General features: G+C 43.6%; 2 protein-coding genes across 6 annotated transcripts in view; one reads left to right on the top strand and one right to left on the bottom strand.

Annotated features, from left to right (window-relative positions):
• The first annotated feature begins 1,801 nt into the window (after positions 1-1,801).
• SHISA3 (shisa family member 3) lies at positions 1,802-6,431 on the top strand. Its single transcript, XM_026508811.3, has 2 exons — positions 1,802-2,159; positions 4,870-6,431. The coding sequence occupies exons 1-2, from the start codon at positions 1,883-1,885 to the stop codon at positions 5,307-5,309; spliced, it is 717 nt and encodes a 238-aa protein (XP_026364596.1). The 5' UTR covers positions 1,802-1,882; the 3' UTR covers positions 5,310-6,431.
• Positions 6,432-12,172: 5,741 nt separating this feature from the next.
• Positions 12,173-23,201, bottom strand: part of ATP8A1 (ATPase phospholipid transporting 8A1) — a 224,981-nt gene continuing 213,952 nt past the window's right edge. For all 5 annotated transcript variants that reach the window (XM_044387700.2, XM_026508812.4, XM_044387701.3 and 2 more), the window contains 2 exons: positions 18,086-18,177; positions 12,173-16,903 (listed from right to left, as the gene is read on the bottom strand). In XM_044387700.2, coding sequence (XP_044243635.1) covers positions 16,806-16,903; positions 18,086-18,177 — 190 coding nt within the window. In that variant the 3' untranslated portion in view covers positions 12,173-16,805. The remainder of the gene's footprint in view (positions 16,904-18,085; positions 18,178-23,201) is intronic.

Raw genomic sequence — 23,201 nt, forward strand, 5'->3', positions numbered from 1 at the left:
ATTATTGTCCCTAGCAATATCTATTTCTAAGAGAGCAAGAAAGCTAAATATTTACGCAGTCCTACTTACCATCTGAAATGTTGGGCATTATTTTTGCTTTTTCATAACTACATGCTAATCCCAATATTTAAAAGCTGAAGTCAGAAGTAATTCTTTACTTGGAATATACTTTAACTTGGATTTAAAAAGAGAAACCGTTTTATTCAGAGTTAAAAAAAAAAAAAAAAAGCTCTGAACCGACTGGGGACCACGGGGAAGCTGCGGGCGTGGTAAATGCTTTTGACCGCACGCTTTTTATTGCTGGTGTACAGCAAACTTTTGTCTCTTTTGTTTCACTCAACTTGCCAACATCTAAATCAGTGACTCGGGCATTCAGAGTGTTTGACAAATAGGTTGAGATACGTGGAACATATTCACACACACCACTAAACGATGAGAGGAAGTTCAGGATGCAGTAAAAATAAATGCCTGAGTTTAGCCTAGGTTTCACATAACACCAGCTTCATAAGGCACTTACGCTGCTAAAGGAGCAGTGCCCCTGAAAATAGCACACAGGGGACACATCATTTAAATAAATGTGTTTCTTTGCCCGAACAGAAGTTCAGATCGGCTCAATTATCATTAATTTTGTTCTTTTATTTCCTTTGTGGGCGTGAACGAAGTCGTGCTCTTTGAGGGTTTTCGAGCTGCCCTCGGCTGGTGGAGGTGACCGACGATTCTTCACCCGGAGGCACGCAGGTTGGGGGCGTGGGGGGGTTGCATGTGTGTGTCTGCTGCTGAAAACGTGCCGTTCCTCCTAGAAGTGGAAACTTTCAGGTGGAAAACTAAGTGCAAATGTTGGCGGCCCCTTAAAATCATGTTCTGAACCCTTAGAACAGGTGCCCCAGGATCGAGTCCGGAAATGTGTAACAGGCGACACAAGAGTCGATTCACCGCAGTCGTCGCGCCGGCTTTTTAGTACATCCATACAAAGCACCCGCGCGCTCCACCCGCGCGCCAACCCGAGTGGATGGCCGCAGAAATTCGGCAGCCCTCGCCTTCGCTCTGCGGAGTCTCTGGGCGGTGCGGGAGTCGGGGTGTGCGGGGGGGAGCGCCTGCTCCGCGCAGGTCTAGAGTCCAGTTCTGGGAGAGCGCGGGGGGCGGGGGCGGCCGGGAAGGGCGGAGGGGGGCGCGCGAACCCGAAGCCCCGGGGACCGGCCGCTCGCGCAGTGCCCGCGGTGATTAGCTCCAGCGGCGCGACCCAGGAGGGCGGACTCTTTCTTAGCCCTCGCTGTCTCCCCCTCCCTCTTCCTTTTTAAAGGACGCCTTGCAGGCAGAGCTGTCAGCAACCCCGAGGCCGTTTGTACTTGGCCGCGGCCAGGCTGACTCCTGCTCCCGTGACAGACAGGGGCGGGGGTGGAGGGGCCGCCGGTCCCGGGCGCCCGCGCGTGGGGATCTCAACTTCTTCCTCCTACGGGCTCCGCTCGGACCCGGCGACGGCCACGAGGAGGGGCGCTGTGCGGCGCGGGGGTCGCCAGCCCGGGACGCGATGGCTCCCCTGAGGAGTGGGGTGGGAGGCGGCCGAGGGGTCGGCGCGCCCTTCGCGCCCGCAGCAGTATGAGACCGGCAAAGGGCGGCAGCAGCAGCCCCAGCAGCAGCCTCGGCCGGCGCTTCCCGCGGACCCTCGCCCCCTCGCCCCCGCGCACCATGCAGACCCCCGGCCTGCGGAGCCCGCGGCGCGGCCCCTGCCGCCTCCCCGGCCCCTGCTAGCCCACGCGAGAGGGGGGCCTCGGCCGCCGGGGCCAGCCGCTCGAGCCGCGCCCCGGGGGAGGCGGCACCGCGGCGCTCGGCCCTTCGCTCTCCAGCTGCGTCCCCTCCCGGCCGCCCCGGGCGCCCAGCGGCGATGGGGGCGCTGCTGGCGCTCTGGCTGCTCCTGGGCTGGCTGTGCTGGAGCCCGGCGGGCGCCCAGCAGTCCGGAGAATACTGCCACGGCTGGGTGGACGTGCAGGGCAACTACCACGAGGGCTTCCAATGCCCGGAGGACTTCGACACGCTGGACGCCACCATCTGCTGCGGCTCCTGCGCGCTGCGCTACTGCTGCGCCGCGGCCGACGCCAGGCTGGAGCAAGGAAGCTGCACCAACGACCGCGGCGAGCTGGAGCACCCCGGCGTCACCGCGCGTAAGTGCCGGCGCTCGGCCCCCTCCCGGCGTCCTGGCCGCGGCGCTTCCCCCCCGCGTGCGCTCCAGGCGGCCCTGGGTCGGCGCACGGTGGAGCGGCCGGGTGGGGGCATCGAGGCGGAGCGAGTGGGTGGTCGCGTTTCGGGTCAGGCGCCCTCATTCCTTTGCAGTCCCGATTCCCGCCACACGCGGTCTCCGCGGGTCGGCCCCAGGAAACTTTGCAAGGGACAGCGAGGACCGCAGGGCTGGCACCTGGTGACCCTGGGCGAGACAGCTGGAGCCCCCGGGAGCGCGGGAGGTGAGGGGAAGAGCTACGGGGACAGCGCCAGGTCGGACTGCGGTTTTCCCCATGGCGCGCCCTGGTCACTCCAGGAGTTTCGGGGGTTGCCGGCGGCCAGAGACCGCCACTCTTGGGGAGCGCTCATCTGCAGCCCCGCAGGGCCAAGGAACTTGAGCTACGTTCACCCCCCCGCCTTTTTGGCGGATCGTTGGTAGCGTTCCTAAGCCTCTGCCTCGTTCTCCCGACTTCCTTTCATTTCTCTGCATCGAATTACCCTCCGGCCCACCCCCTATTGTCACGCCTTTCAGAAATGCCCAGGTCCTCGAGGTGGAGATTTAGAAACCAGGGTCGCAGGGGCTACCCGCCCCCTATTCTCATGTCGGAAAACACGGGTCAAATTTCCGCTCAGTTCAGAGCGGAGTAAATCATGACCCCAGCAGAGGAACTTTACACCTAGAAAGAAAGAAAGAAAGAAAGAAAGAAAGAAAGAAAGAAAGAAAGAAAGAAAGAAAGAAAGAAAGAAGGAAAAAAAATAAAAAGCTTTCCACCTGAATGGGAACGTCAGGGAAACCCGCTAGAGCTTGAGGCGATCGTTTTACGGCCGGGAAACCGGGGGAGCGGGCGGAGCTAAGAGCGGGTGACACCCCAGAACTCCACGGCCGAAGTCTGAAGCGGGCAAGAGAAGGTCCCCGGGAAAGAGAATTAATGGTGCCCAGAGTCCCCCCTCCGCCCCAGCGCCCCCGCCTAGAGAATGATAACCCAGAGGAAAGGGGAGCCTGCTCTGCCTTAGAACTCTATTATACTCTCAAGGAGTTTAATTTTGAGCGTCAAAACCCCCAAGCGGGTGGATTGGGGAAGTGGTTTCTGGAGAAAAGATGCGCAGGGGAAAGCAGGGAACTCTAGGCCGTCCTCGCTTGTTTAAAAATAAATAAATAAATAAATAAATAAATAAATAAAAATAAAGGATACCGACTCTCCCTTGGCTTACTCCACTCACCCTGGGGGCCCCGGCTGCTCTGCGGTGTTAAGTGTCAGTGCGCAGTCTGCATCGGGGGTTCCTTCCTGGGCTTCTCCGAATACGCTTTGTTGCCCGGGAACAGCAGGAGAGGGGCCGTCTCTGCACGGAGGTGGGATCGGCCCAGCTCTCAGGGACCTTGGCTTGTGACTCTTTCCCTTGCCAGCTGTGTAATTTGGGCAAGTTACTTAACTGCTCTGGGCCTCCTCTCAACTCTAAAATGCACATACGGTTCTCAGAGGAGTTGCGTTGTGGATTAAATGAGAGTGTAGGAATGCTTAGCCCGGTGCTCCCAGTAAGTGGTTGGTCGGTGGCTTCCGCCCCCTTCTACAGGGTGCTACTAAACGTGGCAGAGCCATGGGAGACCCAAGGGCTGACACCCAGGAACCCACAAGAGCCTCCGGGTTGATAGTTACCTGTCAGTTAGCACCTGTGTGTCTTGGGGAGGGTCAAAAACACGTATGTTTCCACATCTGGAAAGCAGAGCTTACCATGTCCACTTCACAAGAGTCTCCACGAGACTGGAATCAGATAACGAGAAAGAGCCAGGCACACAGTAAGGCCTTAGTCAACGCGGGTCTTCTTCCGTTCGCCTCTGAGCTGGAGGTTGCATCCAGAGGTGGCTCTATCAGACAGGGGAGACACTTGGAGTGTCTCCCAGAGCTGTGGGGGGTGGGGGGCTCAGGGGTGGGAAATTTTATGTCCATCTTGCACAGAGAGAAGGAAATGGGTCTGCTCTCTCTGAGGGACGCTGTCACGGAAAGCCACCAAAACGAAGAACTGTCTCGTGATTGAAGGTTCGGCCTGACCTTCCCAGAGTGTGGGTGGGAATCGAGGGGCAGGGGTGTGGCAGCTGGAGTGGGCATCCCAAGCCGTTTCTGGGAAGAAGTATCCAGAGATGACAGTTTCCGATGCAGTCAGAGACACAGTTAATTGGGGTCCGTTATGGGTTTCTTTATACCGTTCTTTCCTTAGTCTCCTACTGGGGCTCTCATTTACAGGCCTGGTTCTCTTTGCTTAGATTGGAGATTCTTGGATGAAAGATGACTGCTTCCACCGTGGTAACACTACCAGAAACCTGGATTTAAGTCCAGAGATATGGTGACCAAACAGCTCACCCTTCCCCTCCCTCCAGTGCTCGAACAGGAGGGCAGAGTCTGTTCCTTCTGATTTCCAGATGTGCAATATAATGGCTGATTGCTAACAGAGGCCGCAGTATCAGTTTGCTTCCTCCCCACTCTCAGCAAGAATATTCGGTCGTCTGAGTTCGCACTTCGGAGATCAGCAGGAACAAGCTCTGAGAGCCTGGGCTGACCAGGGTGGTCATACTGAGCCGTTTACGTCCCACCAGTAAGGTGCCTGGAGTTTGGGAGGCTCTTGTCCCAACACCTGTGTCTGTCTGTTTTTCCCTTTTAGAGCCCGTCTACGTCCCCTTCCTCATTGTCGGCTCCATCTTCATTGCCTTCATCATCCTGGGCTCTTTAGTGGCTATTTATTGCTGCACCTGCTTGAGACCCAAGGAGCCCTCACAGCAGCCAATCCGCTTCTCACTCCGCAGCTACCAGACAGAGACCCTGCCCATGATCTTGACTTCCACAAGCCTCAGGGCACCTTCCAGGCAGTCCAGCACGGCCACCAGCTCCAGCTCCACCGGGGGCTCCATCCGCAGATTCTCCTTTGCCAGAGCGGAGCCGGGCTGCCTGGTGCCCTCACCGCCCCCACCTTACACCACGGGCCACCCAATCCACCTGACGCAGCCGTCTGGTTTCCTGGTGTCACCCCAGTACTTCGCTTACCCGCTCCAGCAGGAGCCCCCGCTGCCTGGGAAGAGCTGTCCGGACTTCAGTTCTAGCTGACAGGCCACCGCGATAAATCCAGCCGGTAGGACACCCGCAAGACAGGTGGAGGCCTGTCGCCATTGCCACAAGGACTTTCGGGGGGAATTTCCCTTGCACCCAGTACGGTCCTGGAGGCATGTGCTAGAAAATACAGCACCTTCTTCGTCCTACGCTTCCCGGCCCCAATCACAGGATGGGTGTGTTACAGAATTGCTTTCTGCCTTTGAAAACATGGTGATTATCACATTTCAGTTTGTGCTACTTTTACTCCAAATAGGCAGCAGTCGGACTGTAAAGTTGCAGGCTGGCTGGAGATGCATTATTGGACAGTTCAAGCTGTCCTGTTAGGAAGGGCCCACATGGTCTTTTTTCATTCTCAGTTGTTTAGTGAGTCATAATACAAATCTATACATCAACAAGCAAAGAAAAACACCTGACGGTAATTATTGAAGGTTCTTTTTAAAAAAACTAACAACTCAGCAATCTGAGGGGACAGTCGAACAACCTATTTATGATTCGGGGAGCAGCCTAACCGTGAATAATATTAGCATTGTGAGAACGGTTACTTTTTAAATTAATAACTAAATTTTGTTTAAAATATAAGAGCTTTTTCAGAATACAAGATTTCAGTAACCACATGAGGAGTATAAAGGTTTAAATATTTACTCAGCTATTCGTTGTAACACCGATCTTACGTAAGAGCATTTCCCCCACCCACTTGAGGGAATATTTATTGCAGACTTTTTGTTCAGCAACATTTAGTGTTTAAATGGAAGTTGGACAGTTGAGTCTTAAAACCTTTATTTGTTAAATGAGTTATGTACAAATGTAAAGATTTGTAACTTAATGTATTTACCACAATTGACGGTACTAATTATTCAGTAGTCACACTGAAATTTTTTATGTTAATAACTGTGGAGTTCAGAGTTCAGCTGGTGGTTACAGTCACCTAACATTATGCATCTGAAAGTGCCCCTGAATTCCACGTCTGACGATTACACATTTGGGCCTATATTCTGCTGGCTTAGAATAAATAAAATACTTTATGTTTTTGTGAAACCCATTTGAAATTTTAGATCAAAGCGCTTCATTTTATCTTCTTAATGATACTCTGCTACTCAATAAAAGGAAATGTCTTTACTTAGCACTTCATATTTTGAAATCTAAAAAAAAAATCCTACATTGATTTTGAATTGCATTAAAAAGCTCTTTTCTGCATCAGGGCTTGTGAAAAGCAGGGAAGGAAGTGAATTTTTATAGATTTAAAGATCGGGACATTTCTCATAAGAATCTGGATTTCTGGCTTCTTGGCACACTCGGAAGATGTGGCATGGAGGGTCCTTGTCCTGCCCTTTCAGACCAGCCACTTGCCATTCACCAGCCTCCTGCCTGGCCTCCCAACCTGGCCCAGTTCCCTCAATTCTGTAACATCCCTGGCCCCTGAGGGTGTTTGGGAACCCAGGTTTACATGAATTCACGCTACCATATGTCACCCTCAATAGCTCTTTTCATTTTTATTTTTTTTAAAATACAATCCACTGTTATTTATTTTATTTTTTAAGTAAACTCTAAGCCCAGCGTGGGGCTTGAATTCAGGACCCTGAGATCAAGAGTCACATGCTCTACCAACTGAGAAAATCTCTTCTGATCTAAGAGAGTCATGTGGCCTTGCCACTTTGCTTTCCAGCTGAGGGAGCAAGTTCGAAATTCTGTGCCTTTGTCCAGTCTGATGGCAGAGGAGCTCTGACTTCTAGTCCCCTGCTTTTTCCCATGACTAAAATGGTGACTTCAGATATCCCATACTCACCAAAATAATTAAGAAATGAAAGCAGGATAGGGAGGGAGGGAGGAAGGAAGGGAAGGAGGAAAGGCTTCCCAGTAACAGGATACATTTTTGGGCATGCTCTGAAGCCCTCCTACGTCATTAGACTGGTTTTATGCATGTTTGTTACGTAGTGCTCTCCTGATATTTTTAAAGTTAATCTCTACTGGGCTCTTATGAACCAAAAACTATCCTAAATATATATGTTTACAGATATATTTATTTATTTTAGAGAGTGAGAGAACATGGTGGGGAGGAGCAGAGGGAGTGGGAGAGTCCTAAGCAGGCTCTGTGCTGAGTGCAGAGCCTGACGTGGGGCTCGATCTCAAGACCCTGAGATCATGACCTGAGCCAAAAACAAGAGTTGGATGCTTAACTGCGTCACCCAGGCATCCAAAATTATTGTCCATGTTTGTATGCGCTAACTCATCTTACCCTCCAAACAGGGAGGTATTTCAGTTCCTATCTTCTGGACTTGGAGGAGTGAGTAACTTGCCCTGGGCCCCATAGCTGGTCAGTCCTGGAGCTGTGTGCAAAATCAGATTCGAACAGCAAGGGGACACCTGCGGGGAGGTTTTGACATTTCTGTGCATGGAATTCCGTGTGGAGGAAAGCATGAAGCCCAGTTCCTCTCTCTAAAGCAGCGACTGTCCACTCTGTTGGGCCCGGCGAGCTCTCCTTAGAGCAAACATGTTGTGCCATCCGTTTATCCTAAACTGAAATTTATTGGTAATATTTTTCACTACAGATACAATTTTTAAAAATCAATACATGGTATTGATTACGTCTTCACGATAAATAGGAGAAAGAAAAGGAAAATAATCTATTTCAAAATGTAACAGCTTCAGTAGACCTAACAAAGGTCTCAGAGTCAAACCTTTACGCAGAATCACTGAGACCCGGCAGCCCCGAATCCAGACCGACGCGGGTGTGCTAGACTGGCTACTCACCCATCCGGATTGCATTGCGGCTTTTAATGTGATTTTTTCCAAACAGAGCAAGGTCTGATCTCCTTTTGGTGTTAACAGTAGTTAGATATCTGGAAAATTCAGTGTATACTAAAGCAGTGCAAAAGATAGTGTACAGGAAAATGGGATTAGGTGTTTCCACCTAAAGGAAAGGTGGGACATTCCAAAGTCATGCCAACGGTCATCAAGTCTTTGTCGGGTGGACCATCCTATGCATCGTGGGATCTCTGTTAAAACCGAGTCCCATCCAGTGAATACCCATGGGCACGTCGGTCCCCCTACCCCAACGCGGTCGTGCCACAGCTGGCCCCACAATGTCCTCTAGAGGGCAGAACTGCCTCCACTGAAAACCATCTAGTTTGTCAGATTTCTCTAGTGTCTGTGCTTTAGTTGCCATCCCTTCGGGAAGCAGTTCCATTATGGAAAATAATGCTAAGGAATTCAGAAAGTTCACGTTTGCAAACCTCCCTTCCTTAGCAAGGTGCTCCAATCCATCAAGTTAATGGGCAGTAAGTTGTTTAAAATTAGGGAGACATTGTGTCCTCAGTGTAACATGGCACTCAGCGACACTGAATCAAACCACAGCCCCACCTACTTGTTGCCATATAGTGCATGTCTTTGGACTTCTCTCTGAAAGATATGTGGCTAAGAGTACTTACAAACCCAGGGTAATGAGGCCATCCTGCAGCAGATTTCCAGAAATCGTCCATTCAGCAAGCATTTATTGGACACCACCAATGGAGGCACCGGGCTAGGGGTTGGGAGTATCAAGATGAGTAAAACGCAGGTCTGATCCAGAGAGCCACTATGTTCACGCACTCAGGCATGGCTGCAAGTCCTTGTGACAAGGTGTTACAGACGCGCTGTAAGAGAAGCATGTTATCTTTCTTGCTTTCTAGGAGCGCAGTCATGTAAGGGGAAAGGAACCTAACAAACCAACACTTAGAATTCATTCTGGTAACTGAGATGATAGGGGACACATAGACTGCCTTGGCAACACCTCACTCACCTGGAGGGGACGAGATTGGACCTGAGCCTCCGGATGAATGGGAGGTGAGTGAGAAAGACTGGGTGGGGGAGGGAGAGACCAGTGCTGGGAATGAGGGGAAGAGCATATTAAGCAAAGAACTGGTAGAAAGGCACGGAGGCACCCACCAGCATAAATAAACAAGGAACAATCTGGAAACTAGACAAAGAATTCCAAGCGTGAGTGTGGAGAGATGGTCAGGGTCAGTATTCGAGATCTTGAAAACCATGGTGGTCAGACCAAATGCAAGGGAGAACCTTGAAGGCGTCCCTGAGGGAAAGCGGCTTGATCACATCTCCATTTTAGAAAGTTTAGAGAGCAAGGGTCATGCCAAATCACCTGAAATTTCCAAAGAGAGGCTTGCCACCACTTGCCACACCACCAAAATATAGCAGAAATTTGGCTGATTAATGCTTTATTACTTTCACAAAGAATTTGGGTCCTAATACCCTAAAATCACGATTATTTTGAAGAACCGAAGTTCTACACTTTGAAAGATACTTATGCAAATAATGGGTGCCATTTACTAAGCACGGTGTGTGTCCTGAATGCCTCATGAATTGTGACATTTAATCTCCACAAGCCTGCAGTAAGGGTTGTCATCATGCTTGTTGTGCAGATGAAGAAATCAAAGCAGAAAGGTTAAAGGCTGTGCCCAAGGCCAGACACTAATAGCAGAGCCAAGATTCGAACCCCAGTGGGCTGTTTTGAAATTCTACATTCTTTATGACATATAACTTACTACACGCTCCCTACCCAGTAGAATGAAATTTCTAGAATTTCTAGAAGGCCTAATTTTCTCAGGAAAAAGATAGCCAAGTGACTTTTCAGAAAATCTCCTGGGAAAAAGGTGATTGTGTAATATTGCACATATCCTATTATAGAGGGGATTGTAACAGTCAGAGTTTGTGCTACATTATGAAATACAGAATAATACAAAGCTTGAATAGAAATATTAGGTGAGCAACATTTCTCCCTTTGCACATGAGAAACTCAGGAGACCAGGTGACCTAGCAGGGATTTTGGTGTCACAGTGACTGGGTTAGTTTTCTGGCTCTGTCACTTATTATAAGCTGAGTGACTTTGGGCCACCTACATACATACCTTCACTGTGTCTCAGTTTTCTCATTTGTAAAATGGAGATGAGATACTAATGGCACCTTATTGCTTAGGGTTGTCTTGAGAAATAAGAAGTTAGAGTCACTGTCTCCAATCACTTGCATTCTAGTGGAGAGGGAGCTGTGTAGTAAGTTAATGATAAATAATAGAAAGCAGATGATCTACCCTAGAACAGAAACAAAAGGCTAAGTACTGTGGGAGGGCAGAGGTAGCTGTTGATTGGAGGGCAGGGAGCAGAGAAAACGGGCCCATGGTTTGATGGAGTGCGTCCATGAAAATCCATGGCCCCTTTTGATAGCTGGCCAACGTCCCCTTGTCGCCAGGAGTAGAGCGCTCTCCCATCCTGTTGGGTATTCACGACCTGTACATTTAATAAATTTGCTTTAGAATGATTATTCATTATACCTATTAGTTGTCCAAATGGATAGATTTTTCCCTCTTATTTCTCCCACCTATTTACTTTTTCCTGGTGTTATTATTATGTCATAGAGGGGAGAATTGGCCAGATTGACTTAAATCCATGAGAAATTTTCTAAAATGAGATAACCAAAAATGTTCCTGAAAGTATATGCAATCACAATTAGGAATCTGGTTCATTTCATTGGGTTAGGATCAATTTAGCTTTGCATAACCTAAAAAACTTAGTACACATTCAGGAAAAACAAGAATTTAAAGATGTATTGAACTATTAAGGGACAAACTGTTGACATATTTTGACATGTATATGGCTATTTTAAAACTACAATTAAACATTAGTTATTAATGCAATTATCCTGACAGAGAATTCTTATTTGAAATGCTGGATACAGAGCTCGCATTTGAAATAAAACAATGGTAAACCATAGTTCGTATTTTCCAATAATTTTTACCAGCCTATTAGTGAAATTAACCAGGTTAGAAAGATCTTTCTTCATGAAAATGAGTGGCTCTGTGTTGCCAAAATGGAAGCTGAGGTTAGAGACGCCACAAGCATACGGAAACACGCATTCAATGGGGATGACATACTGAATTTATGAGAATGTATTTTAAGTTTGCTGCTTCCTTTAGTACTTAGGTAATATTAGACGGTGTCTGAAACCCCGGGGTCAGTATAAACACAGGGCTGACTTCAAGGGGGAGTGGAGAGGAATGTGCAGGTCATTGGATATAATCCACAGGTAACTTTTCTGTACACCTCGTTTTGCTGTGGTTTTGCTTGGGAGACCCACATGCAATCGGTGGCCCTGGAAAGACCGTGGGAAAGGACATGGGGCCCCCCCGACGGCTAAGCACACGCCGCCGCTCGCTAGTAGCCAGAGGCTTCTCAAACTGCTCGCCCAGTGCAGCCTCTCTGTGAACTGACCCTGTGCCAGCAGTTCACGAATTTGAGGCTTCACTTGCTTCCCCTTTGCCAAATGACGCTTACTTTTGATAAGGCCATTAGCCTCATTTCCAATGTTGCTTGTGCTTTTGTCCCACACTGCAATTTTAATGTTTTTTTTTTTGGTTGCTTCCTTCAAATGTTACTGGCTACCCTTGGCCACTTTCTCATGAACTTCAAAAAACTGGTGGGCTTAGAAAATTTAGGAAATCCAACCGCCGTGAAAGGACGGAGCCAGGAATTAGCTGTTGACTTGCTGGCTGATTTAAATATGTAATGGGGACAATCCTGGGAGGATTTTCTGACTGAAGAATCAAAATACTGGAATTTTATTTAAAAAATTTTTTTTGGGAGGGGGACTCAAATTAATTAACCCCGCCTCCCACCGAACTAGACTCCATATGCTCCGCTTCACGCTCTTTTAGCCGGACTAACATGAGGGGCAATTTTCTGTATCACCCGGGTGGTCAACAAAATGTTAAAATATTGTGAAGTGGATACACCTTCTTAGACTATAATTACAGTGGCTTTGAAGGTTTTATAAAGCAACCCAGTTTCTAACACTAGCAATTAAAACCGAAACAATTTCTTTATGTAATGGTACAGTTTATTTCATTTTTAATAACAATGAGAGGACAAAATGTTTAAAATTTGCAGTTTAAAACATGCACATTCACAAAAGGCCAATGACACATAACACTGCAGAGAACTGAATATTACTGAAATTTAATAACTATTTATAAAACACAGTGCATTGAACGTCGAGAGAAACAAACCTGAGAAAACTATAATCACAGACTCAGTACTTTCCCCTCATGCAGCTTCACGATTTCGACAGCAGTGTCGGCGGGAATGGATTTTCATGGAGCTGAAAATACTATTTTATCTTTAATGCAAACTTCAATTCTCCATAGCAGCGGCCTTCCAAGGCTGCCTTTTTTTTTAAACCTAATAACCTTGAAAATGTGAAAAATGAAGCTTGAAGTAGCTAAACAAACAGCAAACAGTATTCACTGCATTTACGGCTTCTATTCTAGAACCATGAAACATAGAAATATTTATTATTTTTTAATATTCTGCTCACGTTTTTGCAAGAGCAGACTGACCTATGGAAAGTTGCTGTTAATTCAGAGTAAGCATGTATGAAATCTAGCTTTTTTCCTACTTACGGGAGATTTATTTGCTGAGAAGTTTTGTGAGCTTTATGAAGAAAAGTTCTTAGAAGCAAGCTAAACAAAGGTTGCAATTAAATTTGTTCAAATTTGTTTGTAAAATGATTTACTTATTAAAAAAAAAGTGGTGCAGAGAACTAATTAATTTGTGCACCGAATATTAAATTCCAGGTAGGCCATGATAGAATTTTATAAGGCAGAAATAAACATCAAGATTTACAGCAATAGCCATGCATTGGCCTAGGCCACTTTAAATATTAATTCATGCAAACCATAAACCTATCAAAAACACAGCTGCTTTCATACAGAAAATAAATCAAGACGAAAAATGGAAAACATTTATTTCCTTTCCTTCAAAGTTTAACTTACATTCCATTTTAATAGCCACCGAAGGTTAATTAAAATGCAGCAAAGTATAACTAAGTCTCACAAGTGACTTCGGTTATTTTAATGTGAGAAAAATCAGATTATGATCTCTTAAAGAAGCATTATAGAAATGTTCGTCATTAAAAAGCATTTATTAGGCACCGAACTGCATGGTATTACATGAATTTACAAAAAGAATTCCACAGGTCTGGTCTACATGATGTGAGTGGGGTGGGCATTTTCACGATAAATTTTATAAATGGTTATTTATAAGATTATATATAGGCTTATTTGATAAAATAAGTTTTAGAACCAAGAACTGTCATAGGCCAACTGCACAAAAATATACACTGATGATCATTTAGCATGGTAATAATTAGGACATTGTTACAAATAAAAACTACAAATATACAACCTATTACTTTCAGACTAGCATTCATTTCCTGAAAGAACGTTTTAAAAGACAAGTTATCAGTGATGTACAGTCCACAGAATGCAGAACAAGTTATCATGTGAGGTTCATGTTTGTTATTTAGAATGCTAAATTGTAAAATTAAAACATAAAACTTAATAATCAGAATAAATGTTGATTTCTGGAATTCACTTTTCCCCCTGAAAAGTAAGAGGAATTACTGACTCCACTCAATGACTATACAATTCATGTAAACGAATAATATTATTGAATAAGAATACATGTTCACCTGACTTGATTAGAGAAAGGTTTTCTACTAACTGCACAACACTGCTCAATCAGGCTCACATCAGACACCGATCGGGGTGTGGGAGGGCAGGCAACACACAGATCATTTTAAATTTGCTACATTCCTGAGAAACACCCTTCTCCTGCTAACAGTTTCTGCCAAATAGCATCTTTCTGGGTGTGAGCTACCAATATATTTTTATATGTATATATAAAACATGTAGAAAGTTCATGTTCAATATCACTGTGTACTATTCAACATTAAAGAAGCAACTCCCAGCTTTTCAATGTTAAATGAATGAGGATTTTCTGCTGTAAGTAGTATTTTCTGAATTGTAAACATTGTAAAGCAAGATGGTGTTAGCATTTGCCAAAGTCCCTACAAGGGACTTTTTAATTGAAGAGTATGTGTCCTTTATTTCAGAAAATACAAGTTAAAAAGTCACTTCAGCTGTTTTAATCCTGGTAAAACTCTCACTTTCCTCCCTCTTTGGAAGGTTAAAAATGCAGAGGGTTTTCTCTAACACTATAAAGTCACTGTGACTGCAAGGCTGTTAAGTTTTACCAAGGAGGTCACTCCCTGCTGTCCAACCCCCTCCCTCACCCAAGAAGCAAAGGAATTGACGTAATAATTCAAAAATAGGACTATGGGACAAAAAAGGCCTAAATTAGCCATATTTCAGACCACAGTCTCATACATTAATTAACATGAGTATTCTACTCATGTTGAAGAGCTCCATAGAAATAATCCATGTTTTAAGATAAAAATAAAACTTTTGTTTTTTTTAGGCTAGAAGATTCAGTTCTATTACATCCATCATATTTTGATATGAAAATCTGGGAGAAGGGTGCCACTGCTGGGGTAGAGGCAAAGGGAAGCAGCTCGTGCCTGTAACTGCGATGAAGTGTTTCTCTGCAGGGATGTACCTTGTTCTTGCGTTTTGATTTGTGTGGTTTGACCTTGACTATCGCCCGGGGGAGGCCCAGGAAAGCCGCTCTGAATATCCCTTCCGTAGACAAAATCTGTGACCTCAGAGTTTTGAAGATGGTCTTTGACTCTTACACCTGCGGTCTTTCTAGGAGTTTCGATTTGCAATAATCTTAATCCCCAAATGGGAACAGTCTAGGAAGTGAACGGCGTCAACTCCTTGCCCCCTTTAGAATTATGTATGTGTTAGTTATAACCCCTCTCATTTCTAGAAAATGGGGGAGGCATACTTGTAACTAAATAACTAAAAATACAGAGAAGGAAATGACATACCACTGAATTTTAAATCTAGATCTTGAAGAAAAAGGGTAAAAAGATTGTGACATTATTCAACTCAAGGAGTGACTTGGAAAATCACCTCTCCTGGCAATTCTAGTTGACTTTTTTTTTTGTTTTTTGCTTTTTTTTAAGAGGGAGTTCTACCTATTTTGCTGGTAAATCCACTTAAAGGCAAACAGGCTTCTGAATAAAAGGCAAAAAGTTTGCTTCGATCTCTGAAGTGTATCTGAAAACTAGAATTCCTTTTTATTTTTTTTTAAATGAAAGCATTATTTTAAAAAGAGTGTAGAAAACCGGTTGTGGTTTTTAAACAGCCCCTTCACCATTTATTGTTGGTAGCAAAATAGGCATTTTTCAGGAGATGGCTTGGAAATGCTGAAAAAACTTAAACTGAACATACATTTAAAAACATAGTAACAAAATTTACTTGTGATGAAGAGTGTCTCTGACTGTAGTTATAGGCTTGAGTAAAATAGGTGTTTTTAAAATGGGGAATATGTACTACTTATTTGTCCCAATTAGCAGCGTGTGACTAATTTGGGGGAGCTGCTTGACAAGCAAACTGTGGTTTCTCAGGGTTCAGTACAGGGGCAGTCACCAGAACACGGGGTGGGCTATGTTCGGCAGCAGGCATCTCTAGCAGGAACTGATGGAAAGAACCCAAACACAGGACAAAAGCCGAGCCCATGTACATTACAAAAGCCCATGCATTTATCCGACAAAACATCCAAACATCTCCACGGAAGCACTGGGGAGCTCACGTAAATATCTAAGCGTATTTTTCTTGAGAGAGAAAACGTTAAGATAAAATGACAGCACTCAATCTTCAGCAGAAGCCAGATTTTTAGAAAAATCTAAAGGATGAGGACCCCCCATCAGAAATGACGGAGACGTACAATTTAAAAATCAGTATCATAATGACAGAGTCACATTGCCATGTGGGCCCTCCAACGTTAACAAGTAAACAAGACAAACAAGAAAGAAGCATTTGTAAGGCCAAAGGTGCAACACCACGGATTTTAGTAGCAAATGCCTTGAAATACTCATTTTTGCAAACCACTCTTACATTTGAAAAATCAAGCATGCAGATCTTACAGCAGAACTGGAGGTAAACTTTCTCTTAAATTTCTGGGCAAATGACTACTGAATGAGAAATACACTTAATGAACGTCTTTGGCAAACATTTATCAAGACAATTTTTGACACAAACGCTTGTTAATGTCTTGTTTAGAAATTTTGCTCAAGAAGGTGAGTCAGTTCCTTAGAGAAGAGTGCTGGTTTTTTTCAGCATATTCTGAAATCTAAGTCTGGATATCAAGAGTCCCTATAAATTATTACCACTTCAGAGTTTTTCATGGTTGGTCGCCTTGTGGTATATCCAATAAATTGATAGTTACAGCCCCGGAGTAACGGCATAAGACTACTGACCTATTCTCAGTTTAAGACAGCATTCTGGCAAGATACAAGCTCATTTTCAATTTCTGCTTACAAAGACTTAGCAAGTACTTTAAAAAATCTGAAAGAGATGGTGTTACAGTGGAGCTGCACAGTGCTTATGTCTGTAATGCACACGAGTCTGACGGTCAGTCAATGCGATGAGCTCAGATCCGCTTTCCCCTCCCGCGACCAGACTGGAATTGGCCAGCAGATCCGGTAAGACCTGGGAGGTCTCCACAGAGCGCTAGCAGCCCCTGCCTCGCAGCCCCCATCCCATCACCACTCGTCGGGTCTCTGCTTTGTGGTATCGTATGCGCGAATCACCTCAGACTGTGACACGATTCCATTCTCATCTTGCGAGAAAGCATACCCGTCTGTAAGTTAAAGATAAAACAGAAACGATTGTTGTGAGGTCACTGGGAATCTCTGTTATTCTGAGTGTGAGGATTCATTTTCTAACTTGGGGAACTCCTGTGCTCCTCCTGCCTTCAAAAGCATGCGTGAAGACACGAATTTTTTACATCCGGAAAAGATGCCGACTCAACTGTACCATGAAGAGTGGGCTGACTGCAGGCTGTGAGCTATGAACTCTGCCCCCAGATGAGCGAGCAGGTGCTCTCAACCCCCCTCGGTTCTCCTCTCGGCATCTCAAATCCAAGCCATCCAATTTTTGCTTCCTGGCCACTGGGGCGGGGGGTGTCTAGGCTAGTGGGCACACACAGTTCCCATCCAGATCGGGTGGATGAGAGAGAAGAAAGAATAAAAGTGAGAAGGGGCAGAGATAAACACACGGACTGCCCGTGCTGGAAAAGTGGTCTCCTTCCTTGGGACGACATGCTCCTTGGCTCTCAGTGTCTACAAATAAACTCACTCATGCCCCAGCATGGTTGGGGATAAGCAACGACCCCCAAGGGGGTCACATCTTTAGAAAAGGCCTCTTGAAGTATAAAAAGCAAAAGCATTAAACATGAATATATATAAATGAAAATAAATTATATGTGGAAACAACATGAAACAAAAGATATATTACTAACACAAATACATTTACTACAGGGCTTTATATATTATATTCTTTTTTAGATCCTTGAAATGTTAAGAGGGCCTGATACCTAATAATTTCTTACAACTCCAAATATTCATAAATATTTTTGAAAGGGAAAATATATGTTTCATTGTGCTGTATGAAAGCTGAAAAAGCCCTTGCAAAGTTATTCAAGTAGAAAAGATAACAATACAGAGGGAGCTTTTAAGAGTTAAGATTTATTTCACTAGTTCTTTTTAAGATTTAAGGAAGCAAGGGGCATGTGGAAATATTATTTCTTCGAGTGAAAGCAGAAAGATTTTAAAATGCGTTGTCTTGTCTGCTATAAGTGAGATGGTTGTGGTCAAAGGTCTCTCTGAACGCTGGTTATTTATGTAACATGTTGCGAAGAAGCAAAACTGCCTTTAGGTATTAATTTTAAATAGTTAAAAATTCCTAAAGTCAAAATGCTGCTCTCGTGAAGGCTGGGACATAATGGCAGAGTTTATTTATGAAGCAGAACTCAGATACTTACGGAGCAGGTTTTGTTGCAGGGATTCAGACCGGTACAAGTTCACGTGGTTCTTCTTAAAGACGTTCTTGAGCAGTTGCGCTCTCTCCGTGAGGCTGTTGAGCAGGTGCAAATGTGTGAAATGAATTATCAACTCGGCAGAGACCCCAGTGTGCCCACAGGACCACCGGAGAGAGTTAGACTTAAACAAAAGATTGCTTGAGAAGTCTGCAGTCTAGGGATTCTTTTTACCCCATTTTCTCAGATGGCAAATGAGATTTAAAGTATTTAGATACTTTCGAGGCCGGTTTTTCCCATAGCTAAAGGAGAGTTTTGTTCCCAATAATCCAGCCAAAAGATTTCCCCACCCCCCAGTTATCTTTAAGTCAAATGGGGATACAGAACCTGTACGATACAGTTAACAAAAAATACAAAGCCTGCCAGCAGTGGTACTAACTTCTAAAATCTTGGTTGACTTACTGCGTGCATTCTAAGCATGGCATTTTTAGAATCACAAAATTATTACTATATATCTTTTTCCTACTTTGCACGTATTTTGGTGTAAAATAATTTTTTTAGTCATGTAAAGAAATCCTCAAAATCATACAAAGAAGAAATTTCATAGACTTTTTAACTAGAAAGGTTCCATTACCACTCCAATATGGTATGAAATGTGTTCCTTAATTTCATTAAAAAAAAAAACCTATTTTCAGAGAATACTAGGTAAAATGACAAGGAAAAATATTTATTTTTCAATAAACGTTTAGGATAATCCCCACAAAAACAAATCCGTGTAATTAATTATGTAACTTGTAAAAGCACATTGCAAGAAATAATGCATCTGGTTTTTTCCACTGCGCGTAGAATGGTATCTCCCACAGTAGGAAGCCAATTATTTGTCCAATAAATGAATTCGAGCAATAATTGTGAAATGTACTTTAAACATCACCAGTCCTCCCAATCATGCCATTTCTCCAGTGGTTGATTTCTAAAACTTTGCTTTGATATCAAAGAACATAATAAGCATAAAGAACTAATAAGTAATCTACATGTGTTATAGCAAATGTTTACGCAATTTTGTTTTAATCACTGGAATGGACTCAGTTGAAAAATTTCCATCTTGTGTTTGTCCCACTATAAAAGTTTTAGTTACATTGTTCTAAGTTATGTCAGTTCTGTATTTTGCCAAATATTTTGAAATCCTGAAATGGAACAATTTTTATCATATACAAAAATAAAAGTAAAAGGATCATCTGCAGAATGAACTCGGAATTACAAAAACATCCAGGCTTTTGCCGAAGTAAAATATTTAGAAATGTTGACATTTGTACTTATCTTCTGCACATATTTTTTGAAGTCCAGGGATGTTAACTGGTACTTACTACACATACTTCCTTGTCACTGAGCATTAGCCACATTAAAGGCAACAAAGCTAATTAATCTAAAACTCCAGTGGTTTTGCAAATAGTTGTAAAACTTGTTTTTGCCAGTGAAATAAACAGATATGGGGAGTGAGAAGGGGCCATTTTTAGAGTCACTTTTCTTACTCTATTCTTAAAATGATCTAACATTACAGACCCAGGGACCCCCGAGGAACACTAAAACCTATAACTGCTTTGAGGGAGTGGGCAGCTTTAGCAGCAGGTGGTCTGATTTTGTTAGCAGAGCACTGCGGATGGGGTGCCGGGAAGTCTCTGGTACTTAAGATGGAAACGGCTACAGACATCCAGAGGACAGCAATGTGTCATTACGTAGCTGCTTCTTCCCCAGATACATTTTCCAGGTTTCAGGCTGGCCTTTCTAAACTCATAAACTTTAATATTGTAACATTCAATGTTAAGGAGGCAGATGTGAGAATTTTATCTTTCATATGATAAAACTTACATGTATAAGATAATGCAGTTTTTCTTTGTATGGTTCATATGAGGCTATACTTTTTACTCAGCTGTTACATCAAGTTCATGTCTAGTGTTCGAAAGGCAAAAGCGCAATAAGAAAGCTTCTTGGGAAAGGAGCATGGTCCTGGGGAGAGAGCAAGGGCTTTGGAGTCTTAACTTTAATTCCGAGTCTGTTACTTATTAGCTGGGTGGCCTCAGGCAAACCTTTCTTGGTCCTCTTAACCACAGATGGGGTATAATCCCTAGCCCGCAGGCCAACGGTGGGATGTGGGGAGTTGTATAGCTTCCACCATAACGACCGGCATTTAGGAAGCACTCTATGAATGCTAGTCCTTCCCACCTTTACTGCTGCCCCAGCTCGCAAGGAATTGATCGTACAAAAAATCAACTAGGACAGAGACCATGACAAAACCAAAGAGAACCTCGTGAGGACCCTTTCTGATGCGCTGGCTTAGAGACAACATCAGCTCCACACAAGAGGTCTCTTGCTGCACGTGAGTTTTAATTTACAGTGCTCCCCACTCCACTTCCCTAGTAGGAAAATGGCTAGGTTGTTGTTGTTGTTTTTTTCCTGAGCTACGCTGAACCTCTCGCTTTAGTTCTTGTAGGGCAGAGTCCCTCCTATGAAATATAAATGCCATTCACAGGAGGATGCTTAATAAACAATAAGTGATGATGATTTGTATTTCTCTAGTCTTATCCTACCTTTCGAGAACTGCTCATCGTTTCAAAATTATGTAGTTCTATGCCCTTGATGTTTACAGGTATGGCTGTTACTATCAAGTCACATTACACAGTATATGGGGAACATGTTAACATTAATAGACATGTTAAAAGTTCAGTTTTTCTTGAATAGCTTAGCACTGTGAGAAGAAAAAGACTTTAAGAACTTTCTCTTTAAAACCCCATCTTAATCATGACTCTTAGTCAGTAGTGTTCATTTTGTGTGGCCTTTCATTTATATACCAAGCTATGCACGTTCTAAATTTGCTCAATGCAATTATGCAAGCACCACTTAAATATTGTTCAATATTTCCCTTTAATATTGTCCTTATTTCCAAGCCCACTAAAATGTTTCAACTTAGACATTTGGTAAAGGTAAGGTGTTTTAAAACACCATGTTTTAAAATAGTAATTCATTAAGAAACACTACGTATAGGGAAAAACCCATTTACTGTCCTGGAACATACTGTCTGAAGGTATTTTCAGTTATTTTTGAAGAGTGGTAACTTTGCAATTGTCTTTGTGGTAGGTTGGCAAGCTATTTTGGTGGACTCACTAAAATGGATCTCCAGAAAGTAAAGAACCATCCGTACATGGGATGTTTTAGTGTTGGGCAAAGGACAGCCGTCCTGGATGAGGCAGTGGTCGTGGGGAGATTAACAGAGACTACAACAGGCCTGATCTCCGCTCTGGAGGAGACAACCCTTCATCGTTCCGTCACTTTTCACAAATGCTGGGCAGAACTGTTATTACAGTGTTGAGCGTAGGCTAGGGCGAAACACCGGATACATGTTACTACCCCAAACCTGTACCAAGATTCATATGTAACACTGATACAAATCCAGGGTGAAAACTGAGAAATACAGTTTCTTTGCCATTAGTTTTGGGGCAATGTTAAGATTCCTTTTTTTAAAGATACATAATACAGAGGAAGGCTCAGAGAAGCCACTGTCACCATCCACATGGTCAAATTATCTAATATCTATCCTTCCATGCTTTCTTCTGTAAAGCTAAGGGTAGAGTGATGGACACATTAATGAGGAATGACCTGAAGATCCTAGGGTAAAGTTCTATTTAGTAATGGCTGCTGCTGCTATGCTGGCTTATGCAGACAGTGAGATATAAAAAATTATGAATTTCATCCTATTTGCCTGCCTATGAGATGCACTGTTTCCCACACTCATGAAAGATACCCAAAGGTAACTGTCCTGCCTCCCAGGAGCTCAGTGTCTACCATTCCTTATTTTAAAGCATTGGGTTTTTGAATTCACATTTGTTATTGCTTTGTTTTAGAAAAGGTAAGATGTTACACACAATTTATAGATGTAATGCTGCCCCCCCCACCAAATGAGATATGAGAGGCCTGTAGTCCAAAAAAATTTATATTTCTGCTATAAAGTATATAAATATTTACACTAGAAGAAAAAACCAGTATTAATGCCTTTACATTTATAGAACAAACAGTTTAGGTTTTTTCCAGCAAATGTTTGCTATAAACTTAAGGGAAAAAATTGAATTTTAAAGTTTTTTTTGCATTTTGGAGTTGGAGATACATATGCTCCCTAGTGTTGGAGTCTGTCCACAAAAAAGTCACAGCAAAAACAGGGTTTCATACCATATAAGTTGTTTTCTTTTTTTAAAAATTTAAATTCAATTAGCCAACATGTAAGTACATCATCAGTTTCAGATGTAGTGTTCAGTAATTCATCAGTTGCGTATAACACCCAGTGCTGTGATGTGATGAGCACTGGGTATTACATAAGCTGTTTTCCTAACCAAAAATAGTACCCAGTGATAAGAGGTAGGGCTTGAATTTATTGTCCCAACATCTTAGAGTTAAATTGATTTCTACCATAACCCAAGGTTCAAGAGCAATTTACTGTACTTACATGATGAAATACACCCTCCTAAATTTCAGTGTAAAATTGGAATAAATATATCTAATTCACTGGGTGATATGGTAAGTGATACACTATTTCTACTAAAAAAAGACTGTTTTAACCAAAATGTTTTAGTTTTGAACACAAGTAAACATGAAAAATGAATGATCGTAAATGCTAATCTGGACACAGTGCTTACAAGTTACAGTTTCTCCGATGCAGTTTCCCTTATGTGGAGCCTGACTTCACAGTAGTGCTTAGTGGAGATTGAAAAAAATGGGGGATGATCAATTTATAAGACTGCATCATTCTATCTATGACGAAGAAGTAAACCACTGTTACTTTGGATGTGACTTGTTTGGGAAGGGTAACCTATATAATTCTATGTTCTCATGTATCATATTTTTATTTAATTACCCATGGGTCAGTCATCTCTTACTAGCCACTACTCAGCCATCCTTTCACCCATTCATTCACTCATTCATTCATTCATTCATTCATTCATTCATTCATTCATTCCTCAGTTCATTCTCTGGACACTTCGATCACTCATTCAACAAATATTTATCAAGTGTGTTCCTGGATCTGTTGGGTTGCAGTTGAGACTAAAAAGAAGGCCTCTCCTTCAAGGCGCTCAAT

The sequence above is a fragment of the Ursus arctos genome, unplaced genomic scaffold (assembly GCF_023065955.2).
Source record: "Ursus arctos isolate Adak ecotype North America unplaced genomic scaffold, UrsArc2.0 scaffold_9, whole genome shotgun sequence".
Taxonomy (NCBI): domain Eukaryota; kingdom Metazoa; phylum Chordata; class Mammalia; order Carnivora; family Ursidae; genus Ursus; species Ursus arctos.

Coding starts and splice junctions, on each gene's coding strand:
- SHISA3 (XM_026508811.3), top strand. CDS start 1,883: ATGGGGGCGCTGCTGGCGCTCTGGCTGCTCCTGGGCTGGCTGTGCTGG. Junction 2,160..4,869: donor GCACCCCGGCGTCACCGCGC/GTAAGTGCCGGC, acceptor TTTCCCTTTTAG/AGCCCGTCTACGTCCCCTTC.